This window comes from Olea europaea, chromosome 10 (genome assembly GCF_002742605.1).
Source record: "Olea europaea var. sylvestris chromosome 10, O_europaea_v1, whole genome shotgun sequence".
Lineage (NCBI taxonomy): Eukaryota > Viridiplantae > Streptophyta > Magnoliopsida > Lamiales > Oleaceae > Olea > Olea europaea.
Genome location: NC_036246.1, coordinates 8,167,087 through 8,193,318, shown reverse-complemented (window position 1 = coordinate 8,193,318; position 26,232 = coordinate 8,167,087). Strand labels below are relative to the sequence as shown.

The 26,232-nt window shown below is 36.0% G+C and overlaps 1 protein-coding gene across 1 annotated transcript in view; it reads right to left on the bottom strand.

Annotated features, from left to right (window-relative positions):
* Positions 1–8,580: 8,580 nt before the first annotated feature.
* The window catches only part of LOC111401122 (callose synthase 5-like), a 34,167-nt gene continuing 16,515 nt past the window's right edge, over positions 8,581–26,232 (bottom strand). Inside the window, exons 29-42 of the mRNA XM_023028701.1 lie at positions 25,913–26,022; positions 25,714–25,836; positions 25,571–25,639; positions 24,941–25,130; positions 24,719–24,830; positions 24,516–24,635; positions 24,308–24,423; positions 24,144–24,227; positions 11,267–11,379; positions 10,960–11,189; positions 9,553–10,350; positions 9,356–9,406; positions 9,077–9,262; positions 8,581–8,984 (exon numbers count right to left, since the gene is read on the bottom strand). Of these exons, the coding sequence (XP_022884469.1) occupies positions 8,754–8,984; positions 9,077–9,262; positions 9,356–9,406; positions 9,553–10,350; positions 10,960–11,189; positions 11,267–11,379; positions 24,144–24,227; positions 24,308–24,423; positions 24,516–24,635; positions 24,719–24,830; positions 24,941–25,130; positions 25,571–25,639; positions 25,714–25,836; positions 25,913–26,022 (2,533 nt within the window). The 3' untranslated portion in view covers positions 8,581–8,753. The remainder of the gene's footprint in view (positions 8,985–9,076; positions 9,263–9,355; positions 9,407–9,552; positions 10,351–10,959; positions 11,190–11,266; positions 11,380–24,143; positions 24,228–24,307; positions 24,424–24,515; positions 24,636–24,718; positions 24,831–24,940; positions 25,131–25,570; positions 25,640–25,713; positions 25,837–25,912; positions 26,023–26,232) is intronic.

Sequence of the window (26,232 nt, the reverse complement as noted above, 5' to 3'; positions counted from 1 at the left end):
CCCAGCTTGTCAAGCTCGTGGGCTCGTAAAAAATGTGAAGAAAAGTTTGAAAATTTTCAAAAAAAAATTAAAAAAAAAATAATTATTGAGCTCGTGGGCTTCGTTGGACCCACGAGTTCGTGGGATGAGCTCGCACGAGCTGAGCTTGTTATTAACGAGCCACGAGCTCGGCTCGTGATCATGTGTGGCTCGGCTTGACCCATCTCTATCTCTAGTTTTTCTTATACAAGTCAAAATCAAATTATGACATTAATTAGCATTAGTGAGCAATAAATATACCCAGAAAGGTATCCACTAGGGTAATTTGGGCATTTTGCACAAAAAAAAAAAAGGAAGACATTTTTCAGCACCATCTGTAAAAGTGACAATTTTTTTAATTTTAATTTTAATTAATTAATTAATTTTTTTTATTTTCAATTGATAATGTGGGGACATCTATGCAAAATCTTAAAAAAAAAAAAAATCTAATTTCACAAAAATATCATATTCTATAAATATGGTTTAATAATCTAGAAGAGCCAATAAAGTTTACGTGGAAATAATGTTATTTGTTCTTCATCAAATAAAAAGGGGTCACCACTATATATTTAAAATATGTGTGTCATAATTTGTAATGTATGAATATAAATAAAATTTAAGTACGTACATGATCTTTATTAGTTGGCATAACCGACCAGACCAATCGTAATGCAAAAATAATTAGGAATTTAAATAAATATTATTTGAAGAATTTGAAAATTCTTCAATCCTATGATTTCTCATGTGTTGCTCGTTCTTAGAACAAATAAGTTATTAGATAATCATTAGCTAAAATTGGGACTAAATTTTCTTACGTTTCTGGAAATTATTAAGGGTTATATATATTGTCATGTCACCCTCCATGTTGATCATATTTAGATATTATTTGCATTTAATAAATACATCCACTGATTTATTGCATAATGCTTGACAACTCAAAGTTTACAAGGTTAAGTACATGATGAAATTTTAAATTATGTGTATATTCCTTAAATTATACGATCAAGATAGTGTTTTGTTGTGACTAGTGAGTCGACATCCCAAATTTCTTGATAAATGTTAGTTATAATAGAAATAAATTATTTAATACAACTGATTGTTAAACGCCTTCAACTAATTGCTAAATAATTCTTATTGAGAATAAAATGTAGTCATTTCCACTTAGATAATGGTATTTTACAAGCAATAACATTGATACGCATCAAGCCAACACAAAGTTCTCTTTTTATAATTGGCTTATGGTCAAAAGCCTAATATTTTTCATCCAGGAAATTTTAATAATGCAATATATATACACCGCTCCACCATAATGCACAAAGGTGTGTTTTAAGTAAGAATAATGCTATAAGTACATGGCCACGCCGGCCCTATACGCGTAGCATCATTGTTTAAGTAATGTTGAGAATATCTGATTTGAATTCTTATAAAATATTTTAAACTCTATTGATGCTATTACAACACGTTTGTAGACTATTATTTTAATTTGATCATTTTCTCAGTATTAGGGAAATGAATTAAGTAGCTAATAATAATAAACATAATGTATTATTATATTATCTAAATCCTCGCACAAGATAATTTGAACTAGATGTTCAAAAAATAATTAATTTAGGCATGTTTGATGTAGATTTTTCAGAATAAAATTTGTTAAAAGTGCTATTTTTGGAGAACGTGTGGTTAAAAATAAAGAAAATTCTTAAGTTCACGTGCAAAATTATTTTAATGAAAAAATATGTGATTGAAAATGAGTTTGAAAAAAGTGAATTTTAAAAAATATGTACCATATATGGTCTTACATGCGTCTACTGATAAAGAAATTAATCGAATCTCATATACAATCGATGCTCCAACTTAGATATACGTTCTAGAAAGAGAATTTGCTATAAATGATACACCTGAAGCTTGATTCCTAGACATAAACCCCTTAAAGAAAAAAGAGACAAATAGTGAAATGGTCTATTTTCTTAGAACTCATTCTTGGACATAGAATGTCCAAATTGACTATTTCTTAAAACATCTCCACATAATTTATTGCAAATTGTGATTTGAGTCAGATAATGAAGTACAAGTTCTCACATTCTAAAAATCTGCTTATTAAACCCAAATAAAAAAATGTCTTCAAAATTCATCTTCATTTTAGTCCTTAGCTTTTTGGAAATTGGTTTAAAAATTAAGGAAATTGTTTAAGTGTTAATACCAAAAGTGGATGAAGTGACTTTCGTGTCAATTTCAGTCAAATATTCGAACTTAATCCGATAATCAAATTAAAATGTAAATAAACTAAATTGTTCTACTCGTCGTGTAGATCATCGTTGTATATTTGGAATCTCTAAACCATTTTCGAATTAATGAGAAATTGCAGTCCAAAATTAGAAGGAAATTAAAGGAAAAGCTAACCTAAAATTGTCTAGCGATAGGCGGGCGAAAATGTTTCTGTAAAAATTTTGACACTCTCACTTGAGCGAGAGGTATGGCTCACAAAACTTCATCCACAACCCTCATCATCTATAAATAGGACCCCTTGGACTTCGCTAAGTCATTCCATGTCATACTTGCATTAAGCATTCCATAAATCACTTGCAAACCGTCTCCCAAACTCATTCAAAGCCATTTTCTTCTTGTAGAGAGAAGCTCCATCGAAGTTCACTGTAACTTGTGGTTTGGAGTGCTTTTACTACAAGTTAAATCCATTGTATTTTGAAAGACAAGTGCCATGAGCTGTGAGCACCGCTGTGAGACAATTTTGTCTTAAGGAAAGAGTGAAATTCACTTGCCTCAGATCATTCTTCTTCTTCTTGATTTTATTTCCGGTTTTCATTTGTAACGATCCTTTTCAATATATCGGGTTTAATCACACTCCTGTGGATTAAGCTTTGCTTTTGTTTGTCCTATATTCAAACAACCCTTTCACCGCATACATATAAATCCCGGATCAACACTTTTTAAGAATTATTAGGAGATATTCAATTTGATATTTAGCATCAAATGATCATTCTTAATACATTAATCTTCTTTCCACAATTTTCCCAACTACAAATATATTTTTAAAATTTACGCTGAAGTCTCCAATAATGCTAAAAATTGAGCATATGACACATATTCTGGGGCATTAAACATTCTGATGCATCATAGTTTCCAATTTGCTTACTCTTTGATGCAACGAAGTTGACGGAGAAAATATCATAATTGGCTGAGAAAATATTTCAATTGAAACAGTGCATAATTGAAGAATTATTTCCATTTAGTTGATTGTTTTCCTTCATTGTTTATTTCTTTTGTTGCCTGCATCAATTAGAGATTATTTCTCATCTGTTAAATGCCCTTGTCTTGTGCTCAACAGGTGATAAAAAGATTAATGTTATTCATAGTGTGACAAAATTTTAGGCATTAGTTTGTTTTTGAGACAACAAAATTACAGAAATTAATGTCAATAACAAGCTGCCACATAGCTAATTATGAATAGCATTACTCGATTAAGAAAAAACATTAGGATTGATATTGTGGAGTGAATTGATTGGAATAAAATTACATACTTCAGTTGTTGGTTCGTCTCCTACAAATAGTTCATTAACTAGCATTCTTGTCGAATTAACAGTCCAATATCAGTATTCTTGTCGATTCAACTAGTGGTGTGATTACCGTTTGGTTCTTCGCCTCTTTCAGCTACATCAGTCTTCCTTTTGACAGTTGCAGCAAGTGAACAGAATGGACCATCATGGCATAGTGCTGAAATGGAACTTGCCCCAACTGGTAAACTTTGTACATATAATTGATGCATGTGCCTGATTTACTTCTTGTTGATTATTGAAGACTTTTGATTTTCTCTACATGATGAAATATGAAGAGTGTTAGAGAGGAAGATGAAGAGTGTTGGAGAGGAAGATGAAGAGATGGATGCATTCACCATCATTATTAGTCATTATTAATGGATGCATTCATCATCATTATTAGTCATTATTATTCTTCTTAATTGTGTGACTCTTAGTAGTCTTATGATATCCTATAAATAGGTTTGTCATGTACTCAAATCACATAATTCATAAATAAAAAAAAGTTTCTCTCAAAATATCCTTTGTTCTGTTCTTATTATCGAACTGATCCGGTCTTGATAGAATCTATCCTTATTTCCGCTGCATACTAAAATCACAATCAGAACAACATTTGGTATCAGAGCACTCCTGATCTTAAAGGCCTGTGAGAAAGAGGAAAAATGGCAAATTCTACTCTAGCTTCAATGCCTATCCCCATGATGTTTGGAGGCGAAAACTATGAGTATTGGTCTGTCAGAATGAGGGCTTTCTTGATGGCACATGATCTATGGGAGATTGTTGAAGAAGGTTATATTCCACAGGAGTTGGATGCAGACCCTACTGTGAATCAAATGAGGCAAGAGAAGGATCGTAGAATAAAAAATATGAAGGCTCTTACCTTCTTGCACTCTTCTGTCACTGAGACAATTTTTCCCAAAATTGTGGCTGTTACAACAGCAAAAGAGGCTTGGGATAAATTACAAGAAGAGTACAAAGGGTCTGAGCAAGTGAGAGCAGTAAGATTGCAAACTTTGAGCAGAGAGTTTGAAAATCTAAGGATGAAGGATGCTGAATCCGTAAAGGACTACTCTTCTAGAGTGGCTAATGTGGTGAATTAGCTTAAATTGAATGGAGAGGATGTACCAGATAAAAGAGTGGTGCAAAAATGTTGATTACCTTACCCGAAAAGTTTGATGCTGTTACCACGGCTATAGAGCATACAAAGGATCTGTCAAGTCTTTCTTTAACTGAACTTGCAGGTGCTTTGTTAGCCTATGAGCAAAGGTTAACGTCAAGACCTGAGGTAACTATTGAAGGAGCTCTTGCGGCAAAGTTTAAACCGCAAAGTTCAAGTGAAGGTGGAGGAAAACAACGCCAAGAAGGGAAGAAGAAAGGCAAAGGAGACTCATTTTCTCCTTGCATTCATTGTGGAAAAACCAACCATCTTGAGAAGAAGTGTTGGAAGACAAAGCAATGCAAATTTTGCAAGCAAGTGGGCCATATTGAAAAGTTTTGTAGAGCTAAAAAGCAGAATCCAAATCAGCCACAATATCAACAAAGAAATCAAAATCAGCAAGCAGCATTTGCACATGAAAGGAATGGTGAAAACCATTTGTTTGTAGCTGTTCATGGAGCTGAATTGAGTAGCAAGGAAACATGGTTTGTAGACAGTGGTTGCACCAATCATATGACCAATATGGAGCAGATTTTTCGCAATTTAGACACAAATGTGAAGGCCACGGTGAAAATTGGAAGCGGAGGAGTCTTACCAGCCAAAGGTAAGGGTACCATTGCTATTCAAACAAAGAAAGGTACAAGATATATTGATGAAGTACTTTTAGTGCCTGGCTTGGATTCAAATTTACTAAGTGTAGGTCAAATGCTTGAAAAGAAATATGCTGTGCATTTTCGAGATATGAAATGCAAAATCTATGATCCTCATGATGTTGAAATTGCTAGTTTGCCTATGCATAATAGAAGTTTTAGCATTCAATGGCATAGCTTACTTGCAAATATGTCTAGAGTTGATGTGGATGAATCTGATTTGTGGCATAGAAGATATGGTCATTATAATTACAAGTCTTTGTCATATGTACATTCTCATGGCATGGTGAGAGATTTGCCTAAAATTCATGAATCTGGAGGAGTATGTGAGAGCTGTAGTTCGGGGAAAATGCATAGAGAGTCATTTTCTAATGATGGTGCATGGAGGGCATCTGGAAAATTGCAACTTGTGCATACTGATATTTGTGGTCCCATGAAAACTCCATCCTTGAGTAATAATTTGTATTTTTTGCTATTCATTGATGACTTTACAAGAATGTGTTGGGTGTACTTCATGAGAAATAAGTTAGATGTGTTCAATGTGTTCAAAAAATTCAAGAATATGGTAGAGGCACAATCTGGATGTAAAATTCAGACCTTGAGATCGGATAATGGCAAGGAGTATACATCTACCAACTTCAATCAATTCTATGAGGATTATGGAGTTCATCGGCAGCTTACCATTCCCTACACTCCGCAACAAAATGGAGTGGCAGAAAGGAAAAATAGATCTGTCATGGACATGGCCAGATGTATGCTAGCTGAGAAGGGACTTCCAAATTCGTTTTGGGCAGAAGCAGTTTATACTTTCGTTTATTTGCAAAATAGGTTGTCTACAAAAGCTGTGAAAAATATGACACCTATTGAGGCATGGTGTGGAATGAAACCTACAGCCAAGCATCTGAAAGTTTTTGGGTCTTTGTGCTATGTTCATGTCCCAGATCAGAAAAGAAGCAAGTTGGAGCAAAAGGCTGTGAAGGGGATCTTTATTGGCTATAGTTCACAAACAAAGGGTTATAAAATCTATCTTCCAGAAACTGGAAAAGTTGTGATATCCCGTGATGTAAAATTTGATGAAAGTTCTAAGTGGAGAAAATTCTGAATCTTCAAGATCTAGTTCGGCTCCTAAAGGAACCAGATCTTTGAATGAGATTTATCAGAGGTGTAATATGGCAGTGGTTGAACCCAGCAGTTATGAAGAGGCACAACAACATTCTAAATGGGTTGATGCAATGGAAACTGAAATGGAGATGATTCATAAAAATCAGACTTGGGAATTGGTACCTCGTCCTGATGAAAGAAAAGTAATTGGAGTGAAGTGGATTTACAAGGCAAAAATGAATCCAAATGGCACAGTGAACAAATACAAAGCAAGGTTAGTTGCTAGAGGATTTGCACAAGAAAGTGGTGTTGATTATTTTGAGACCTTTGCACCGGTTGCAAGGTTTGACACCATCAGATTATTGATTGCACTAGCAGCACAAAAGAAGTGGAAGATACATCAGTTGGATATAAAATCCGCATTTCTCAATGGTGAACTGGAGGAGGATGTTTTTGTTGAACAACCTGAAGGTTTCCAGTCTAGAATCTATCCTGATCATGTATGCAAGCTGAAAAAGGCCTTGTATGGTTTGAAACAGGCGCCAAGAGCTTGGTATAGCAAAATAGATAGTTATCTATGCGCTAAAGGATTCAAGAGGAGTGAAAATGAACATACTCTTTATGTGAAGAGTGATGAAAATTCTGATATCTTGATTCTATCCATGTATGTGGATGATTTACTCATCACAGGAAACAGTAAAAAGCAAATTGATTTTTTGCTGATAAATTGAAGGAAGAATTTGAGATGACAAATCTTGGAGAGATGAAATATTTTTTGGGCATTGAGGTTGAGCAAACAGAAAATGGTATTTTCATTTCACAAAAAAAATATGCAAGTGATATCTTGAAGAGGTTCAAGATGTAGCAGTGTAAACCAGTTGATACACCAGTTGCGTTGAATACAAAATTATCCAAAGAAGATGGAGACCAGCCAATCAATGAGAAGGAATATAGGAGTCTTGTTGGAAGTTTACTGTACTTGACAGCAACAAGACCAGATTTGATGTTTGTGGCAAGCTTACTTTCTAGATTCATGAGTAAGCCATCACAAACACATTTTGGAGTTGCCAAAAGGGTCCTTAGGTATATCAAAGGAACAATAAATAATGGCATCTATTTTGCTGGAGGAGTTGGCTCAAATTTGATTGGATATTCAGATAGTGATTGGGCAGGTTCCGTGGATGATATGAAGAGCACGAGTGGTTATCTAGTTACACTTGGTTCGGGAGCATTCTGTTGGAATTCAAAGAAGCAAGAAGTAGTGGCACAATCCACAGCAGAAGCTGAATATATTGCAGCATCATCAGCTGTAAATCATGCCGTTTGGTTGAGGAAAATTCTTAATGATCTTGCGAAAAGTCAAGATGATCCTACAACTATCATGGTGGATAATCAATCAGCCATTGCTGTTGCAAAGAATGCAGTTGATCATGGAAGAACCAAGCATATTAAAGTGAAGTTCCATGCTATCAGACAAGCTGAGAAAGAAGGAGAAGTTCATCTCCAATATTGTCCAGGTGAATCTCAAATTGCAGATATGTTCACTAAAGCATTGCCCAAATCCAGGTTTGAAGACTTAAGATTGAAGATTGGAGTTTTACCCAAAAGCTTCAAGGAGGAGAATGTTGATTATTGAAGACTTTTGGTTTTCTTCACATGATGAAATATAAAGAGTGTTAGAGAGGAAGATGAAGAGTGTTGGAGAGGAAGATGAAGAGATGGATGCATTCACCATCATTATTAGTCATTATTAATGGATGCATTCATCATCATTATTAGTCATTATTATTCTTCTTAATTGTGTGACTCTTAGTAGTCTTATACTATCCTATAAATAGGTTTGTCATGTACTCAAATCACATAATTCATATATAAAAAAAAGTTTCTCTCAAAATATCCTTTGTTCTGTTCTTATTACCGAACTGATCCGGTCTTGATAGAATCTATCCTTATTTCCGCTGCATACTAAAATCACAATCAGAACAACACTTCTAGTGAATACTATTATCAGTTGTTGTAACTTTGGGAGTAGGAAAATCTAGACATTGTATGTTTATTTCTGCCTTTTGACCTTTTTTCAACTGCTGGTATTATGAGAAACCGGAAATACACAACAAGCAGAAATACTTAATCAAATAAGTGAAAATTAATTCGCGGTACATACAGTATCAAGTATTTGCTTATTTCTACTCGAGATCAAAGAATTTCTGAAGGAGAAAGCCAAAAGTATGCTATATACACTTGAGATACACACTGCGGGGCTTCCAGAACTAACTTTTCTTACTTATGCTTCTTTCCACCAGCTAGAATACGTTGAATCTGTAGTCCTCTGCTGAAAGCCTGGTTGAAAAGCAGCCTAGTTTGGAATTCAGAGACAAATGGGAACCAGGCCAAGATGGCCACAGGTGTAAAAATCACAAGCCCCATTATATACTCGTATCCTCTAGCTAGAGCTTTAACAGATCCCCACATTCCGACTCCCTTCACTATTGGCCTGCAAGCTTGTGCTATCTGCACCAAACAGTGCCAAAATTCACAATTAAAAATTGACATCGACACTGAATATTTTGTAATTAATAATCATAAAAAGTGTATAAATGCACCTGCAGAAGAGCCCATCCAGATGGCATGAATGCTAGTAAGCTGGCAAAAATATCTCCAACCCTGAGCTCAAGGAATGTAAAGAAAAAGACCAATATAACTATGAAACCAATAAACAGAAATAGTTTCAGAAGTCTAAACATCAGCTGAAAATCTGCACTGAATTTCTTTCTTCCCATGGAGACAATCTGCAGATAGAAGATACAAGTGAGGGAGGTACAGAGACATCTGGCACATAGGGAGTCATTTTCTGAATTTACAACAAATGTATGACCATTTACCTTTAGAATGAGCATCACAGCAACAATAACCAGCCAGGATAGACCATAAACCTGTAACCACAACAGCAGGATATGTTTCAAAAATTATTCCAAACCTTCAACAGGAGCCTGATCCTAGCTAATATTAATAATTACTTAATTGGTTTTCTTCATTGAAAAACAAGAAGAAAAATTTAAACCAAAATTCATATGCTCACCATGATACTTTTGTCCTTCTGGGCCACATGCAAATGATAAACGATTCCATACTGGTAGAGGAAAAAGCGCAGAGAAAGTACAATTTCCCAGAAACGGCCTATCAAACCTGTGTGCTGAAGATGCTCTTGTTCCTCATCCCACCAGGACTCCCAACTCTTGGTTGCAGGAACACCAATCCCACCACGATTACTTATCCACTTAGTCCAATCTTCAAAGTCATCCACTATTTTCTGCCATTCGAATCCGGAAGGATTGAAAAGAAAAGGAGAAAACAACCAGGAGCCCACAAGAAACCACATTGTGATAGTAAGAAACAAGAAAGCAGTAGAATTGTTTACTGCTGAGCCATAAGAATGATATGTTATAAGCAAAATCAACAGTTCCATCGCTTTAGTAAAATGACTCCTAGAGTACATTCTGTAGTTCTCAGCAAACTTTTCATGTCGCACGACAAAACCACGCCCAGTGGCTCTGTATTTGGCTCCACCATGTAAAATTGTCCTTCCAAAGTAATGGAGTTTTGTGCCAAGAGAGAAAGTAAAGAAGACGGATGCCAGCTGAAGCTGCATAATTATTATATCACCAGAAGCAGTTCTAAAGCCTCGCTCTAGACCAATTTCCATGACCATGGGCAATGACATCAAAAGACCTAGTTGAACAATAGACTGTGATGCCATGACAACCTTCAGCGCTTCATCTCCCTTAGCTCTTGCAAATTTGATTATGGTTTTCTCTAGTCCACTCACAGCAAGATAGAGCTTGCCATACAAATATGCATAGACGGTAAGAACTACCAACTGCATAGTATTAAGGAATACTAGGGTTAGTCCACTAGCGGAACACGTAATTATACAGAATTTTCGAATTTTGTATGCCATAAAAGCAATAAGTCAAAAGGATTAAAATTAAAAGAGGCAGAAGTAGAGCAGAATTTAAATGGGTTAGTCCTCTTGAAGAACAATTATGAAACCAAATTTTCAAATTTCAAATGCAATAAAAGAGATAATATCAAAAAGACTAAGTTAGCAGCAGTAGTAGACCAAACATAACATGAGGTTGACGTGTCTGCAAAATAATTGATTTCATTAGATCTTTTAGTAGATGTACCAATTGTTCAAAGAGAGAAAAATATTAATGCAGCCGACCCCAAATAAATAGGATGAGGAATAGTTTGTGTTTGCTTATGTTGCTGCTTGTTTTAAACATGTCTTTCCCCAATTACCTGGATAAGGAAAAAATAATAAGTATTAAATATTGTTACTCTCTGCCAGCCCATTTCAAACAAACAGATGATAAATATACTTCGAAATAGTTCATTTTCATTTCATTTTTTTCCTGTTCTTAAAGCATTAGTGATACCAAATTCATAATAATAACTTTTATTACCAGAAAGTAAAATATATTACCACTGAACTGACATAAAACCCAGTGGTTGTATAGTAACATGACAGCATGCGGAAGAAGTCAAAACGATGCCCCAATCTGTAGATATCACGACTGAGTGACTGTTCCCCATTACCGCATGCAACTTTGGCTTCAAAAAGTGATATTTGGTTGAGGCCAACATCTCGTCCCTTCCCAACTTGGATATATTCATGGTGAGTAACATTTCCACGTCTTAGGGTTGAATTAAAACCTTCAGAAAGTAAAATATTCAGATTGTAAGTGGAAACTGTAAGTGCAAGAGCAAACAGTGTGGTTTAAAGATCTTACCAGCAAATATATCCTCGCTGAGATTAATACCCCTTGAAGCTTTGCTAATTCCACCACGAGTGATGTGAAATATTCTATCAAATACATCTGGATGTCCATAGTGGAATCGCACCCTAAATAAACCAATTAGACAGATCATATCATGCAGATTTTTAGCATTCAAGATGGATCATCAAATTAATCTAATAGGATAATTGTTTTCAGAATCTGGCTGCTTTTGCTGCTACTACATTGTATTCCCTCTTTTGTGGCACTGTTTGTTCATGCCAATCGTTAATTTTATACAGGTGTTTTCAAACATATGGAGCATGCTCTAGCAGGGAAGTGCCAATGTGTCTGAATGTGTATATCTCATTGAATTGCAAAGTCATGAACTATACTATTATATATGTGTTTGTATTGTACAGAAATTGAAAAACTTACTGCCTAAAAATACTACATACAATCCTGGGCTATTCTTAAAGTCAGCCTTAATTTACAATTATGGAATCAACTAGCAATCAACTTTCTTCAGCAAATCAGCTAATAATCACTCTTTGACTACCAATTTAATAAAGGTTTGATTTGTCAATGTTGTCGAAGCTCTCTCCAAGGATCTTCAATTCAGTGTTTTCTAGGCTCAGTCCAACACACCTTTCTCTACCAACAACCAATCCAATCGGCTCCAAACCACAACTAATATAATTCACCTCGGTTACTATTCAATCTTACTCACGTAGAACAAGAAAATGTGATGATTTGTGGCCACAAAGGCTAGGAGAAGACACCACAAAGATATACTATGAAGGAATCACCAATTACACAAAATAAACAAGCGTTTTGAACACTTCTAGGGGCTGTTTTTTTGCACACTAAAGGGAGCAGCCGGGATTCCTCTTTTTTCTCACAAAACCATAGATATCATACAAGAAAAGTGGCTATGGTTATAGCCTTATATATACTCTAGGGTTAGGCTTTTAATTGGAACTTTAAGGGACCTAGACGGGCTAAGATTCAAGCCATCCAAGATGGAATACAATTCGGCCAGGTGGAGCTCATGGATTTGGTTGTTGGACTTATTTAATTCATCGGCCTATACTTATGAAATAATTAACCCATGTTAACATCATAACTCGGGATTTATTGGGTATCAAAAACCTAACAGTCAACATTAGTTCCCTGATTTATTCTACACACAATCAGCCTTCGTGAGCAAATCAATAACCAACATTTGACTATCTATTTCACAGAAATTGAGTTGTCAACATTATTTCCTTGTTTTATGTTGCATGTCTGATTAACATCTCCCTCGAATTGATATGGGGATTAAGAAGCATCAATTTGTCAATCACGAACTGATGTCGGTGCTAGGCAAGAGCATTGGTGAACACATCGGCTGTCCAAATAACACTTTAAATATATAAGGAAGAGTAATCACACCCTAACAAAAGCTTCAAATAATGACAATCCACTTCAATGTGCTTGGTCCGATCATGAAAGATAGGGTTAGATGCAATCTGATTACTACTTGTGTTGTTAGCATGAAGCAGAACATGTTGGAGCTAAGGAAAATCGAGTTAAGCCAACAACCTACGAAGCACACAAGACGCGAGCATACTTTCTTACACTTCTAAGAAAGAAGTATTTTCGAAAAACGTGCACCAACCTGTGACAGAACAACAAATGTCCGCATAGTCTGCAATCCACATCGCTGTAACCGACTAGTAGAATAAAAGATCCAACAGAAAAGAGCAACCCACGTCGAGAAGTCCTATTGAGATAACGAATAATACAACGAACAACATTAAGATAACAATGGCGAGGTGGCTGCATAAACTTACTAACCTAATGAACAGCAAAGGAATGTTGGTCTTGTAAATGTCAAATAGTTAAAGCTCCAACCAATTGTCAAAATGAGGGATAAAAAAGAAGCTCCCCCTTTCCTTATTGCAGTTTCAAATTCACCAGCTAATGTGTAAGAGCCGAATTTCCTTCCCAAGGCCAACCAAAGAATCACATCCTGTATATAATTGTGTTGATGCAAATATTTATCTTCTAGTGTGGTTTGAACCTCAAGGTCGAGAAAATACCACAGACGTCCAAGATCCTTCATATAGAAAGAGACTTTGAGGTGCTGTTGTAAGTGCTCAATCAATTGGTAGTCCATTTCTACAATCACAATATCATCCACGTAGACCACAAGCAAGACAGTCTCGATAGCAATCTTTCTGGGAAAGAATCAAAACTTCTTTGAACAAAATTGAAATCAAGAAAAGTGGAATGAAACTTATCAAACTAAACACGTGATGCTTACTTTAAGCTATACAGTTTCCGTTTCAGGCGATAAATATCAAAAGAAGGTGTAAAAATAGACCTTATGGAGGAGTTATATACATTTTCTCCTTGAGGTATCTACGTTGAAAAGTGTTATTGACATCCATTAACCAGATAGCCCCTTATGAGGCAGCAATTGCCAAGACGATCTGCACTATAGTCATCTTAGCGACGGGCGTAAAATTTCATTCATGATCAACGCTAAACTCCTGAAAATTTCCAAGGACCACTAGACGAGCTTTATACCTTTCTAAGGAACCATCATAGCGAAACTTAACCGAATTGACACAATTACACCCAGTAGGTCTCACACCAGGAGGAAAAGACACTATCTAAAGTGTGATTTTTCAGTCATACTTGAAGCTCTTGTTGTATAGCTAGCTCACCGTAAACAAGGTTGAAGAAATGTCTGAGAATAAGAACGAGGTACTTGAAATAGTATCTAAAGTCATAATAAGTGATGTAAGTAAAACCATTAACTATCTCGGGGTTGAGTGACTTTGCTAGACCATCGAGGTTCAAGGTCCATTGAATCAGGTGGGGAATCGCTGTCGAAAATCAGCATTATTGGGCATGGACAACATGCAATCACTCAAAGCCTAACAAGTGTTCTACGTCTAAATGTGGGGACCTTCATATTTACGAATACCATGTTACATATTTGCATTGCCAATCATATAATTTGAGGCTCCCGAATCCACAAATCAAAAAAGTGGGAGTAGAAAGTTCTTAAAAAAAGTGAATTGTCCAAGTGCTCTCCTTTTTCTTATTGTATACATTGTAATCATTCGATTCCACCTCTACAAAGGCTCACTCCTACTACTCTTCCTCCATTGTCATCAGTCCTTCATTCGTAGTGGTCATTGTATAGTGAGAAAGCACTCCCATCTTTAGATGAGAAAGCTCTTTTTTACATCCCCTACATAAATCAATAGGAAATGTTGTCTGAAAGCAAAGAAAACTGATATAATCATTTGTGGTACCATTTTAGAAATGAGTCCAAGCTAATTAACACTAGCTAGTCCAGTCGAGGTGGATGCAACATTCTGTGCAAGATCTAAAGCCACTAGTGAGATTTGAAGATCCAAATGAAATGCCTGTGCCTATCTATTTTGGGTTGTATTGGACATTCCTTAATGATATGACCATTCTTCTTGCAATAGTTGCAAAATCTCTTGCTACAATTCCGTGCAATATGCCCATATTCCTTGTTGCTGTATTGTTGAATTTTCGACAAATTTCAGTTAATGAGGTTAAATAAAGAGTACAAAGATCATCGAAGATTACGGAATATTATGGTATATTATAATTATATTGTACCATATATAAATACATTGTTTTCACCATATTTAGTTTGATTCGATTTTATTTAATGAGAGAACCTCTCATAATGAGGGCATCAAGTCTTATTGAGTATTATTTAGTTTATTTGACATGGTATCAGATCATATTCCTTAAATTTTTTTCTTGGTTGAGTTTTCTCAAGGGGGAGGCTAGTCTTCTTCCTCTCATGGTGCTCTTTGTCAAGTTTTTATTTTAATCATAGAATTAAGTTAATTTGTAAGAACAAACCCTAAATTTCTTTTCCTCAGTTTGAACTCAAGAATTCTATTCAGTCATAAATCGCTATTAGCCGATGCAAACCCGAAGTCTTTTAATTTAGCCACGATTGGGATAAAACCTGCATTCAGATGGATGTGGTGCTAGCTTCAGTTTCTGAAATATTGAAGAACTTTGTGGTTATTGATCTTGGAACTAAAAATAAGAAGATCAACTGGGCACTGAAGGATAAACAGGAGTTTGCCTACATTGTCGAGACAGTCTAGAGTGGGTGTTGCTGGGTAAAAATTTTCTGTGCAATGGTATTGTAGGAGAGCGACAACAGTTAGAATTGTTTGGAAGAAGAAGGATATGATGGTTTTTGGGCTAAGTTATGTTTTAATGGTGGTTAAGGGTCATCTTGTGAGTTGAGGTACTTGGTTAGTGAGCTACGTTAGTTTCTATTTAATGGGTTATCTGATTATGGGCTGGAATAATTGGAGGCTACAAAATGGACCGGTATGAGGTTATGGGTTGGGCCGATATTAGAATATATGGATGTTGTTGATAATGGGCTAGATTTTTTCTGCTGATGGTGGGCTTCATTGGATTAGACCGGTTGTTTTGTTTTGAGGGTTGTAGGTATATGGGTACTGGATGAGAGGTTATCTCCTTTGAAATATCAGTTGAAAAAGGATGTGGATCAGTACAATTTGCGAACATAAGCAATGCAGAGGATGCAATATTGAGATTAAATGGAATAGTTATTGGCAAGCAAAAGGTTCGTCCTTCTTAGGGACTAATTCCGAGAAACAAGCAGTCGAGAATTTATTAAGATGGTAACGAAACCCTAAGGGAAGTCAATTCTCAATTGCATTTTCGTGTACTTTGAGCAAGTTAGAAGCTATCATGTTGGGTCAAGGGCGGATTCATGGTGGCTGAAGTTTTATGGCTGGCTCAGAAGATGGCAACTTGTGGCTGTTCAAAAGTAGTAGTTTGAGTTTGGGCTCTTAATTCTTAAGTTAGACTTCTTGTTTTGGTTACATTATTTAGGTTTTACCATAGTTGGGTTGTATTATATAGGCAGCTTTTGGATTGATTTATTAGCATAATTCGGGTTACTCTAGTTAAATTGGTTTAATTTTATTGTGGGATGAAATTTCTTCCTCGGCATTACGCTAAAATCTAGGAGAAATATTCTTCTACTCAACTTTTTCATCAACAATTTTTGAAGATAACATACAGAATGACCTAAAATGAAAAGGTGAGAAAGACATGGGGGTGCAAATCATTGAATTTTGGTTGCTCGGGTGATGAGTTAGAATTTTGGATTCTCAAAGGAGGATCATCTTTGAATTTTTTGAATAGGCTATTTGGTAGAATTTCTTCTAACTGCAGTATCTTGGTCAGCGATATATTACTGGATTTTTGGCCCGTGTATTGGCGTTAGAGCTTTTATCGGAACACGAATTATGCGTTCGACTGAGTTCTCCAGACAAATAGAGCTCACTATGTGTGTCGACATACTTCGTGAATTTCTAGGTCTCTGGAGTGTCTCTAAAGTGGCTTTGGAGCTATTTTTTGGTTGTTTCTGCACTATTTTGTTCTTGGTCTCTCATCGTCACTAATTTTCGTAGTTGGTTACTCTGGTTTGGATTTCTTTTCTGTGGACACAAGTATTGTCACCGTCGCAAATCAAGATTGCAAATTGATAGCATCAATTTGAGGAAGGGTGTTAATAAGGTCAAATAAAGATTACAAAGATTATCGAAGATTACGAAATATTACAGCTATACTATAATTATACTATACCATATATAAATACATTGGTTGAAATTTCTTCCTCGGCATTACGCTAAAATCTAGGAGAAATATTCTTCTACTCAACTTCTTCATCTACAAATTTTGAAGAAAATGGTATGCATAATGACTAAAACGTGATAGTGAGAGAGACATGGGAGTGCAGATCATTGAATTTTGGTTGCTTGGTTGATGAGTTAGAATTTTGGATTCTCAAAGGAGGATCATCTTTGAGTTTTTTGTATAGGCTATTAGGTGGAATTTCTTCCAACTGCAGTATCTTGGTTAGTGATATATTGCTAGATTTTTTACTCGAGTATTAGCGTTAGAACTTTTGTCAGAACACGAATTATGTGTTCGACTGAGTTCTCCCAACATATAGAGCTCACTGTGTGTGTCGACACGCTTCGTGAATTTCTTTTAGAAATTCTTCTTGGGGTATGAACTCTCTGGAATGGCTTTGGAGTTGTTTTTTAGTTGTTTCTGCACTATTTTGTTGTTCTTGGTATCTCGTCGTCACTAATTTTCGTAGTTGGTTGCTCTAATTTGGATTTCTTCTTCATCGACACAAGTACTGTCACCGTCGCAGTTCAAGATTGCAATTTGAAGGGAGGGTGTTAATGGGGTTAAATAAAGATTATGAAAATCATCGAAGATTACGAAATATTACAGCTATATTATTATTATTATTATATTGTACCATATATAAATATATTGTTTTTACTATATTTAGTTTGATTTGGTTCTATTTAATGAGAGAACATCTCACAATGAGGGACATCAAGTCTTATTGAGTATTATTGAGTTTATTTGTTCCTCTTCTCTAAGTAGCATAGGCGAAATTAATCCTATCTTGTGTCATTCCAAGTTGAGTAGATCCAACGATGGGATGGGATCACGATTTAGTAAACCTATCCGCGTAGTCCCAAACTCGAATCTCAGCTTCTTTAAAAATTGATCTCTCTGACTCTTTACATGAACATCCTAAATTGCACTTTATGCTTCTTAATGAACCTTAACATGTGTAAACACAAGAAGAAAAATAATTTTTCCTCAAATCTCTTCATGAGTAACGATACCTATATATATACAAATTAGGGATTCTATATTTGGTAGGATACTAATTAGGAATCCCTCTAATTAAACCTACATATTTACATTCCATAACATTCCCCCTCAAGCTGGAACATAAATATTAATCATGCTCAACTTATTACAAATATAATCAACCCGAATCTCATTTACAGTCTTTGTGAAGATATCTTCTAGTTGTTCTCCAGTTTTCACGTCCCGTAGATATTAAATTTTGCTGCACCTTTTCACGCACGAAATGACAGTCAATCTAATATGCTTAGTTCGTTCATGAAACACCGGATTAGAATCAATATGAAGAGCCGCTTGATTGTCACACCATAACTTTGCTGGTGTTGAGACCTTAAGACCAATTTCAGTTAAGAGCTGATATATCCACATTATCTCACACAGATTGTGTCATAGCTCTATATTCTAATTCTGCACTAGATCGAAACACAACATTTTGTTTCTTACTTTTCCACGAAACCAATTCCCTCCAACAAAAACACAATAGCTAATAGTAGATTTTCGATCAAACCTGCCCATTCTGCATCTGAAAAACATTCGATGTGGGTATGTCCATAATTTCTGTGCAGTATCCCACGTCCAGGGGCTCCCTTCAAATAACACAGGATCTGTTCTAAAGCTGTCCAATGGTGAACTGTCGGGGAAGACATCAATTGACTTACAATAATAACAGAATACGCAATATCAAGACGAGTTACTGTAAGATAGTTCAATTTCCCAACCAGTCTTCTATATTTCTCAGGATCTTCAAATAAGTCATCATCTTTGGTAAGTTGCATATTAGGAAGCATTGGAGCATTGCTTGGTTTAGCTCCCAACTTTCCTGTCTCAGTTAGTAAGTCCAGTACATATTTTCTCTGAGATAAAAAGATGTCTTTCTTGCTTCTTGTCACCTCAACTACCAAGAAATACTTCAACATCCTTAAATCTTTCGTGTGAAATTAGGTGTGGAGAAAGGATTTTAAAAATGAAATTCTCAGAGCATCATCTCTAGTGATAATAATATCAACATATACAAGGAGAATAATACCGGATTCAGACTGTTTGCAGAATACTGAGTGATCAGACTTGCTCTTTTGCATTCCAAACTTTTCCACTGCTTGACTGAATTTTCCAAACCATGCACGTGGATTCTGTTTCAAACCATATAAGTACTTTCTAAGATGACACACATTCCCATACTCCCTCTGAGCAACAAGCCCAGGTGGCTGCTTCATATAGAGTTCCTTCTGGAGATCACCATGTAAGAAAGCATTTTTTATATCTAATTGATGTAGAGGCCAAGTATGTGTAGCTGCCATTGAAATGAACAAATGAATAGACGTTAATTTGGCTATAGGAGAAAGTGTCAGAATAATCCACACCATAAATTTGGGCATAGCCTTTAGCCACAAGGCGAGCTTTAAGTTTAGCCACTGATCCATCAGGATTGACTTTGACTGCAAACACCCACTTACATCCAATAGCCTTTCTTCCTGCAGGTAAATTCACCAAATCCCAAGTACCATTAACATATAAGGCACTAATCTCCTCTATCATAGCGACACGCCATCCAAGATGGGATAAGGCATCGTGAACAGTTTTCATAATAGTCACGAAGTCTATGGAGGCAACAAAAGAACAAGAAGAAGAGGACAAGTGATCATAAGAAACAAATGATGAAATGGGTAGATTAAGATCACTAGATACTGGATCCAATGTCGAAAAAGAGCTACGTGCCGAACATATATTAGGAGTGATTCGTCGTCTGGAATACACCTAGAGAATAGGTGGTGTGGGATCAATAGGTGTAGAAGTTACACGACAAACCAATAGATCATCATCCTATCCTTATTGAGAGAAGTAGAAGAAGTGGTAAAGAAAGGAACATGTTCCAGAAAGGTAACGTTAACTGACACGAGATATTTGTTAAGACTCGGACAATAGCATCGATACCCTTTTGTACACGAGAATAACCCAGAAAAATGCATTTTAAGGATTTAGGATCTAATTTAGTCACCTAGGGACGTACATCACGAGCATAACAAGTACTACTAAATATTCTTGGTTCAATAGGAAACAAGGATTTAGTGGGAAAAATGACATTGCAAGGAGTTTCATCATGAAGAACAAATGAAGGCATTCGATTAATCAAAAAAAGGCTGTGGAGACAGCATTGGCCCAAAATTGGTTGGGAATATGCATTTGGAACAGGAGTGTCCTGACTATCTCAAGAAGATGTCTATTTTCTTCTTTCAGCCACACCGTTCTGAGAGGGTGTGTCAACACAGGAGGATTGATGAAGAATACCATTCCGAAGCATGTAAGTCTGAAAAGACTCGAAAAATATTCTTTGGCATTATCACTTCTCAATGTACGTACAGACACACTAAACTGTATTTTAATTTCAGCATAAAAGGCACTAAAATGAGAAAATAATTCAGAACGATTTTTCATTAAATAAAGCCAAGTCACACAAGAAAAATCATCAACAAATATAACAAAATACCGAAATCCAGTTTGAGACACGACAGGACACAAACCCCAAACATCTGAATGAACTAACTCAAAAGGAGAATTAGCTCTTTTATTGACTCGAGGAACTGAGGACAAACGATGATGTTTCGTAAACTGACACAACTCACAATCTAAAGACGATACATTTTGAAATTGAGGACATAATTTCTTCAACAAAGGTAAAGATGGATATCCCAACCGACAATGTGCTTCAAATGGAGTTAAGACACCTGAACATGCAATGGACTTGGGCACTTGGATACCCAGAATATAGACCGCTTGATTCATGTCCTTTACCAATAATCTTCTTCGTCATAAGATCCTAAAAAACACAGTAATCGGGAAAAAATGAGACAGAACAGTTTAAAGTTCGAGTAAGTTTGCTAACAGACATTAAATTGAAAGAAAATTTTGGTAGACTTAAGACAGATGATAAAGAAATTAATGGGGTTGGATTAACAGTGCCAGAGCCGAGAACACAAGATGTAGAGCCATCAGCTAAAGTAACAGTGGACGGAGATGTATGTGATTGAAAAGGGGAAAAGAGACTATGATTACCTGTCATATGATCTGTAACACTAGAATCAATAACCCATTTTGATGAAGATGAAAGAAGGCATGTATTACATTTATCTATCTCAGCAATGGCAGAGATAGAGTGAGATGAATTCTTTAATGTTTCTTGGTACTGAGTGAATTTGGCAAATTCATCTGCAGAAACTGTAATAATCTGCCCAGAAGAAATAGCAGTTGCCACATGAGCTGAGTGAGACTTCTGAGATTTATTAGCAATTTTAAACATGAATATCTGGCATGACCCGGTTCATGACAATAATAGCATATAACACCCCCTTCATTTTGACTCCAATTAATTCGACTACCCGTGCCTCTGCCTCTTATATTACCTCTACCACCACGACTGATAAGAGCACTAGAATCCTGAACTGCTGAAGCAACAGAAGCACTAATATCTGTGCTAAGTACTCTAGTAAAGGTCTCTTGCAGAGATGAAATCTCAACACTGGAGAGGATTTGAGATTTAGCAATCTCAAACTGAAAATTAAGACCAGCTAGGAAACTCATCACGGCCATTTGCTCCCACTGAGTTTGTTGAATTTTCACATCAGAACTCAAAGGTAACAAAACGTTTAATTCTTCTTATGTCTTTGAAATTCATAAAATAAGATTGGAGAAACTGATCACACTGTTCAGTACGGTAAAAACTCTTACAGATTTCGTAAATACGGGACACATTTCCTTTCCCAGAGTACATAAATTCTAAATATTCCATCAATTCATTAACATACTCACGATGATTAATCAAACTATCTCAGTGTCAATGAAATTTCGAATTTGTAAGAATAATCGAGCATCATCTCTTAACCATGTTTGGCTGGTATTATCCGTTGGTGGATCTTCAGTGAGGTGATTATCCATAGAAATTGGACCAACGAACTTATGTTTCGTGATTTTGAACATTATTGGAATGACATCAGTCACAGCTAAATGTTTTTGTTTATCAACCATGATAACGAAACACAAGGTCCAGATAACTAATAAAAAAAAAATACCACAAATAATGATAGCCCAGCCCAACTAAATCAATTAGCCCAACCATAATGGACCAACAATTAAATGCCAACAATAATGGACCAACAATTATACTGCCCACACAAAGAAATGGACTCACTGAACCTAGAATGCCGACTTCAACCCAAATAGAAACCAGAATCCAGAATTTGCCCAGTGCTACAATCGGTCAACTGGATGAATGGACTCGAAATCTTCCAGCAACTTGTTGACTCAAACTGGAAGAGGAATGCCGAACTGTTGGCGATGTGGGAGAGAAAAACCAAACAGCCGGCAACTACGAGTGAAAGACCCAGACGTCGGAAGCCCGAAGTTCAAACGTGACCTAGACGCCAAAAACCCGAAAATGCAAAGACAGAAGCACAGAGCTGCCGCATGCCACAAAGAACCGAACCTACTGGCGAGATGGTTTAGGGCTCTAATACCATGTAAACTCAAGAAGAAAAATAATTTTTCCTTAATCTCTTCATAAGTGATGATACCTATATATATATATATACACACAAAGTAGGGATTCTATATTTGGTAGGATACTAATTAGGAATCCCTCTGATTAAGCCTACATATTTACATTCCATTACAACATGAATAATGCTCGAATGCTCACTCTATAAATTAAGAAACACACCATAAAATTGTCCAACGGACAGATTACCTTGCTGTAACTAGCAAGCTCCAACTCCAACTGAACCTTCTAGCCTTGATGTCTTGATTGTAGATACGCCTCAGATACTACCACATCAATTTAGCAGTTGTAATGGATCGAAGATTATTTACCATTTGAGGCTCAATAGATCCCAATAGCCAAGCCATAAACTCTTGCATCCTTGCTTTTCCATTAAGCAAGATACGTTCCACTGTCAAGAGCTTTACTCTTTCCATCCATATTTACATCCCCACAACTCCTTCCCTTTCATAACATTCTAAATTGGAACTTCAAGGCCAAGTAATTTTTTCCCATTACAATGAACAATAGTGTTTTCTCCTGACATCATGCAACAACAGTGACTTCTAAAGAATTCGGGCAATCCGCACACATATATCAACCGCTACTGCTGATTGAAAACAAGCTCAGAAAATTCGTATGCAATATCTAGAACAGACTGAACTTGGTAGGTATCAAGAGACCTTGATAAAACCAACAATTAATACCTTTAAACTTCAGACAGGAAGCTTCCAAGGAATGCTAGAAATCCTCCAAGAAAACACACCACTGATATTTACAGAATTGATTCGAATATAGCTCTAATACCATGTCAATGTGTCTGAATGTGTATATTTTGTTGTATTGCAAAGTCATAAATCTATAGAATTATATAGGCGTTATATTCTATGCAAAAGGAAAAACTTACTTCCTAAAAAAACCACCTACAATCATGGGATACAATTAAAGTCAGCCTTAATTTACAATTATGGAATTAACTACCTATCAGACTTCTTCAACAAATAAGCTAATAATCAGCCTTTGACCATCCATTTTATAGGGATTGATTTTTCGACATTAGTTCCGTGATTTATACAGCACACTATCAACATCCATCCACAAATCAACTAGGAATCAGCCTTTGACTCCCCATTTTATAGAGATAGATTTGTCAACATTAGTTCCCTGCTTTATGCTGTATATCTGATTAACAGGAAAGAAGGATTTTTTTTCCTTCTCCTTTTGAACAGAAATGACTACCCTCTCTTTTCATCTTTTGATGATTAGCAACCTTTCATGTTTGAATAATTATAAACACCATGCTAAAAGCAATTGAGTCTTCAATCATCTTTTGATGATTAGAAACCTTCATGTCTGAATAATTATTTAAATGAAACACCAAGCCAAAAACAATTGAGTCATCCATTATTTTATGTAGCATTAATCATATTTTAAGCTGCTTGTGACTGATAATCAGTGCTTTGTTCCATTGAAGATAAAGAAGGTACAAGTTCTTGGTCAAGCTAAAACACAAACCAAGAAAGACGAGGACTTCTTATTCAATACTTAAATCAGTTCGCACAATTGGGGGGGCAAAAAAAATAAAAAACTCACTTCAAAGGTCTTGCAAGAACCCGTTGACCAATGGTGACAAAGCTGGTTTCTTGATTTGACATAAACCAAGCCAATGATGACACACTGCAGTTAAGATGAGACACTATATCAGATATAGCTTAATCTGAATCTAATGAATTGATGAAAGCTTAAGCCTAGCCAACCTTCCAGTGAAGATATGTTCACGAACACCCAAAATTGTAGGTGGCCTCACCCCATGATCCTCGTTAAATTCCTCAAGCAAGTTCCGCATCTTAAAAGCTTCTTCTAAATAGTTGTCCTACAAAAAGAAGCAGGCAACTGTGTTCTTCCTATATTCTTCTTGGATAAACAAGTTAAGCAATATAATGAATCCAGTTTACTCCTATATACCTGATTCATATCTATGGTCTGAAGAGCTTCCCCACGACTAAAAATAATAGCATGGTTCTGGTTTTCAGGTTTCCCTTCTCCTATTTTTGCTGAGCCAGGCAACTTTATGCGGTAAATTTCCTTCAGGGAGAAACAAAAACACTAAGCCCTTGAGTTGCAACAAAATTAACCTGGTGTTTCATTTGGAATTAAGAATGATATACCTGATCAAGATCATCAACAGCTTTTACCAATACAGAATAATAAACCTTTTGGTTTTTTCCACCTTTCATTTCTTCGACTTCATCTATATATGCAACACGGAGAGATGGATTACTGCAAAAATCGAGCAGAAGATTGCAAAATCAAATTAGCTCAATAAATGAAGGCTTAAGAATCTTCAATTTAACATATTAACTCCTCACTGTCTCAAGAATACAACGTACTTCACCATCAAATTCAAAATGTCGGTTGCACGACGATCTCCACTGCGTTTTTGGTTCCCATAGTTCTGACAGGTGGCAACGTATGTGAATTTCATGTCAGCTATAGCTTCTAATACAGAATATAAGGATCTTTGGCTCTTCTTATCTTCGTCTGATGGTACCGTTATACTTTTGTATCCTTCAAGTATCTCTGTTGAGTTTAGGCTAAAGCAGTTAAAACTCAGAAACTAGCCTGAGAGAATTTGGTAGCTAACATCTCAATTCAGAGAATGCCACACACATTCAGTACTTAAACCTCAGGATGCTAATTTAAATCCAATTCTAGAACATAGAAGTTAGAAGCATTTCTTTATGTGGTTGCACAGTTTGATCAGAGAGTCGAACATAATGCAGAACAGCTACAAAAATTCTCTGAAGAAATAGACAAATGGGTTTAAGAATAACTTTTTAAAATTAACCAAATTTCTGTCTACTTCAAAATAATTGAATTTCAGCACCAATTTTCTGCAACTAAACCATATGTGAATGTCATATTCTAAGCATCTTTCCTTTTAATTTCAAAGACTCAAACTCTTGACATTCTAACTCTATGATCCCATCCCTTACATCTCCCGATAAAACTCATCTTACTGTTTTCCGTAGCCATGTCGAGAAAAGCCTGAAGTTTCAAAGCCCGTCTGTAATACATCATTCCTCTCACTGCAGAAGAATAAATATTGTCAAACAATATGAATGGAAAACGGAAGGTAAACAAGGAGGGAGACTCAACTAACCAGTTCTGCAAAGAGTTTGTCCTCTCAAGGAGGCCCAGTGACGTAGCTGCAGTATGTTCTCTTCATTTTCCCAAATCTCGTACTCTTTGCAGTTTACACGCTCCATGAAGTTACTCCATTCATCTGAATGAGATATTCGGCATTTAAATTGATAACACAATTCTACGTCAGTAAAATGAAATGGTACCACACTTTAAACCTGGATAAATTTTTTGAAGGTAATATATGATTGATACTCCATCTTCGTTCTCCATTTCAAGGTCACTCTTGGAGTAGACAGTCTCCTCGCTGTAATACGGAGTCATGACACTGCATGCCAACAATAAAATATAATAATCTTTGAAATACACATTACAATAGCTTATAGATTCACACACGCCCCACCAGTGCCGAAGCCAGGAAATTTAGGTAGGCGTTCTAAACATATATGTCCTGTGTATATATTAAAAAATTCAAAATTTCCATGTAAGATCAAAGAAATTTTGAAAATGTTGCAGTGCGTGGTCGCAACTCCCCCCA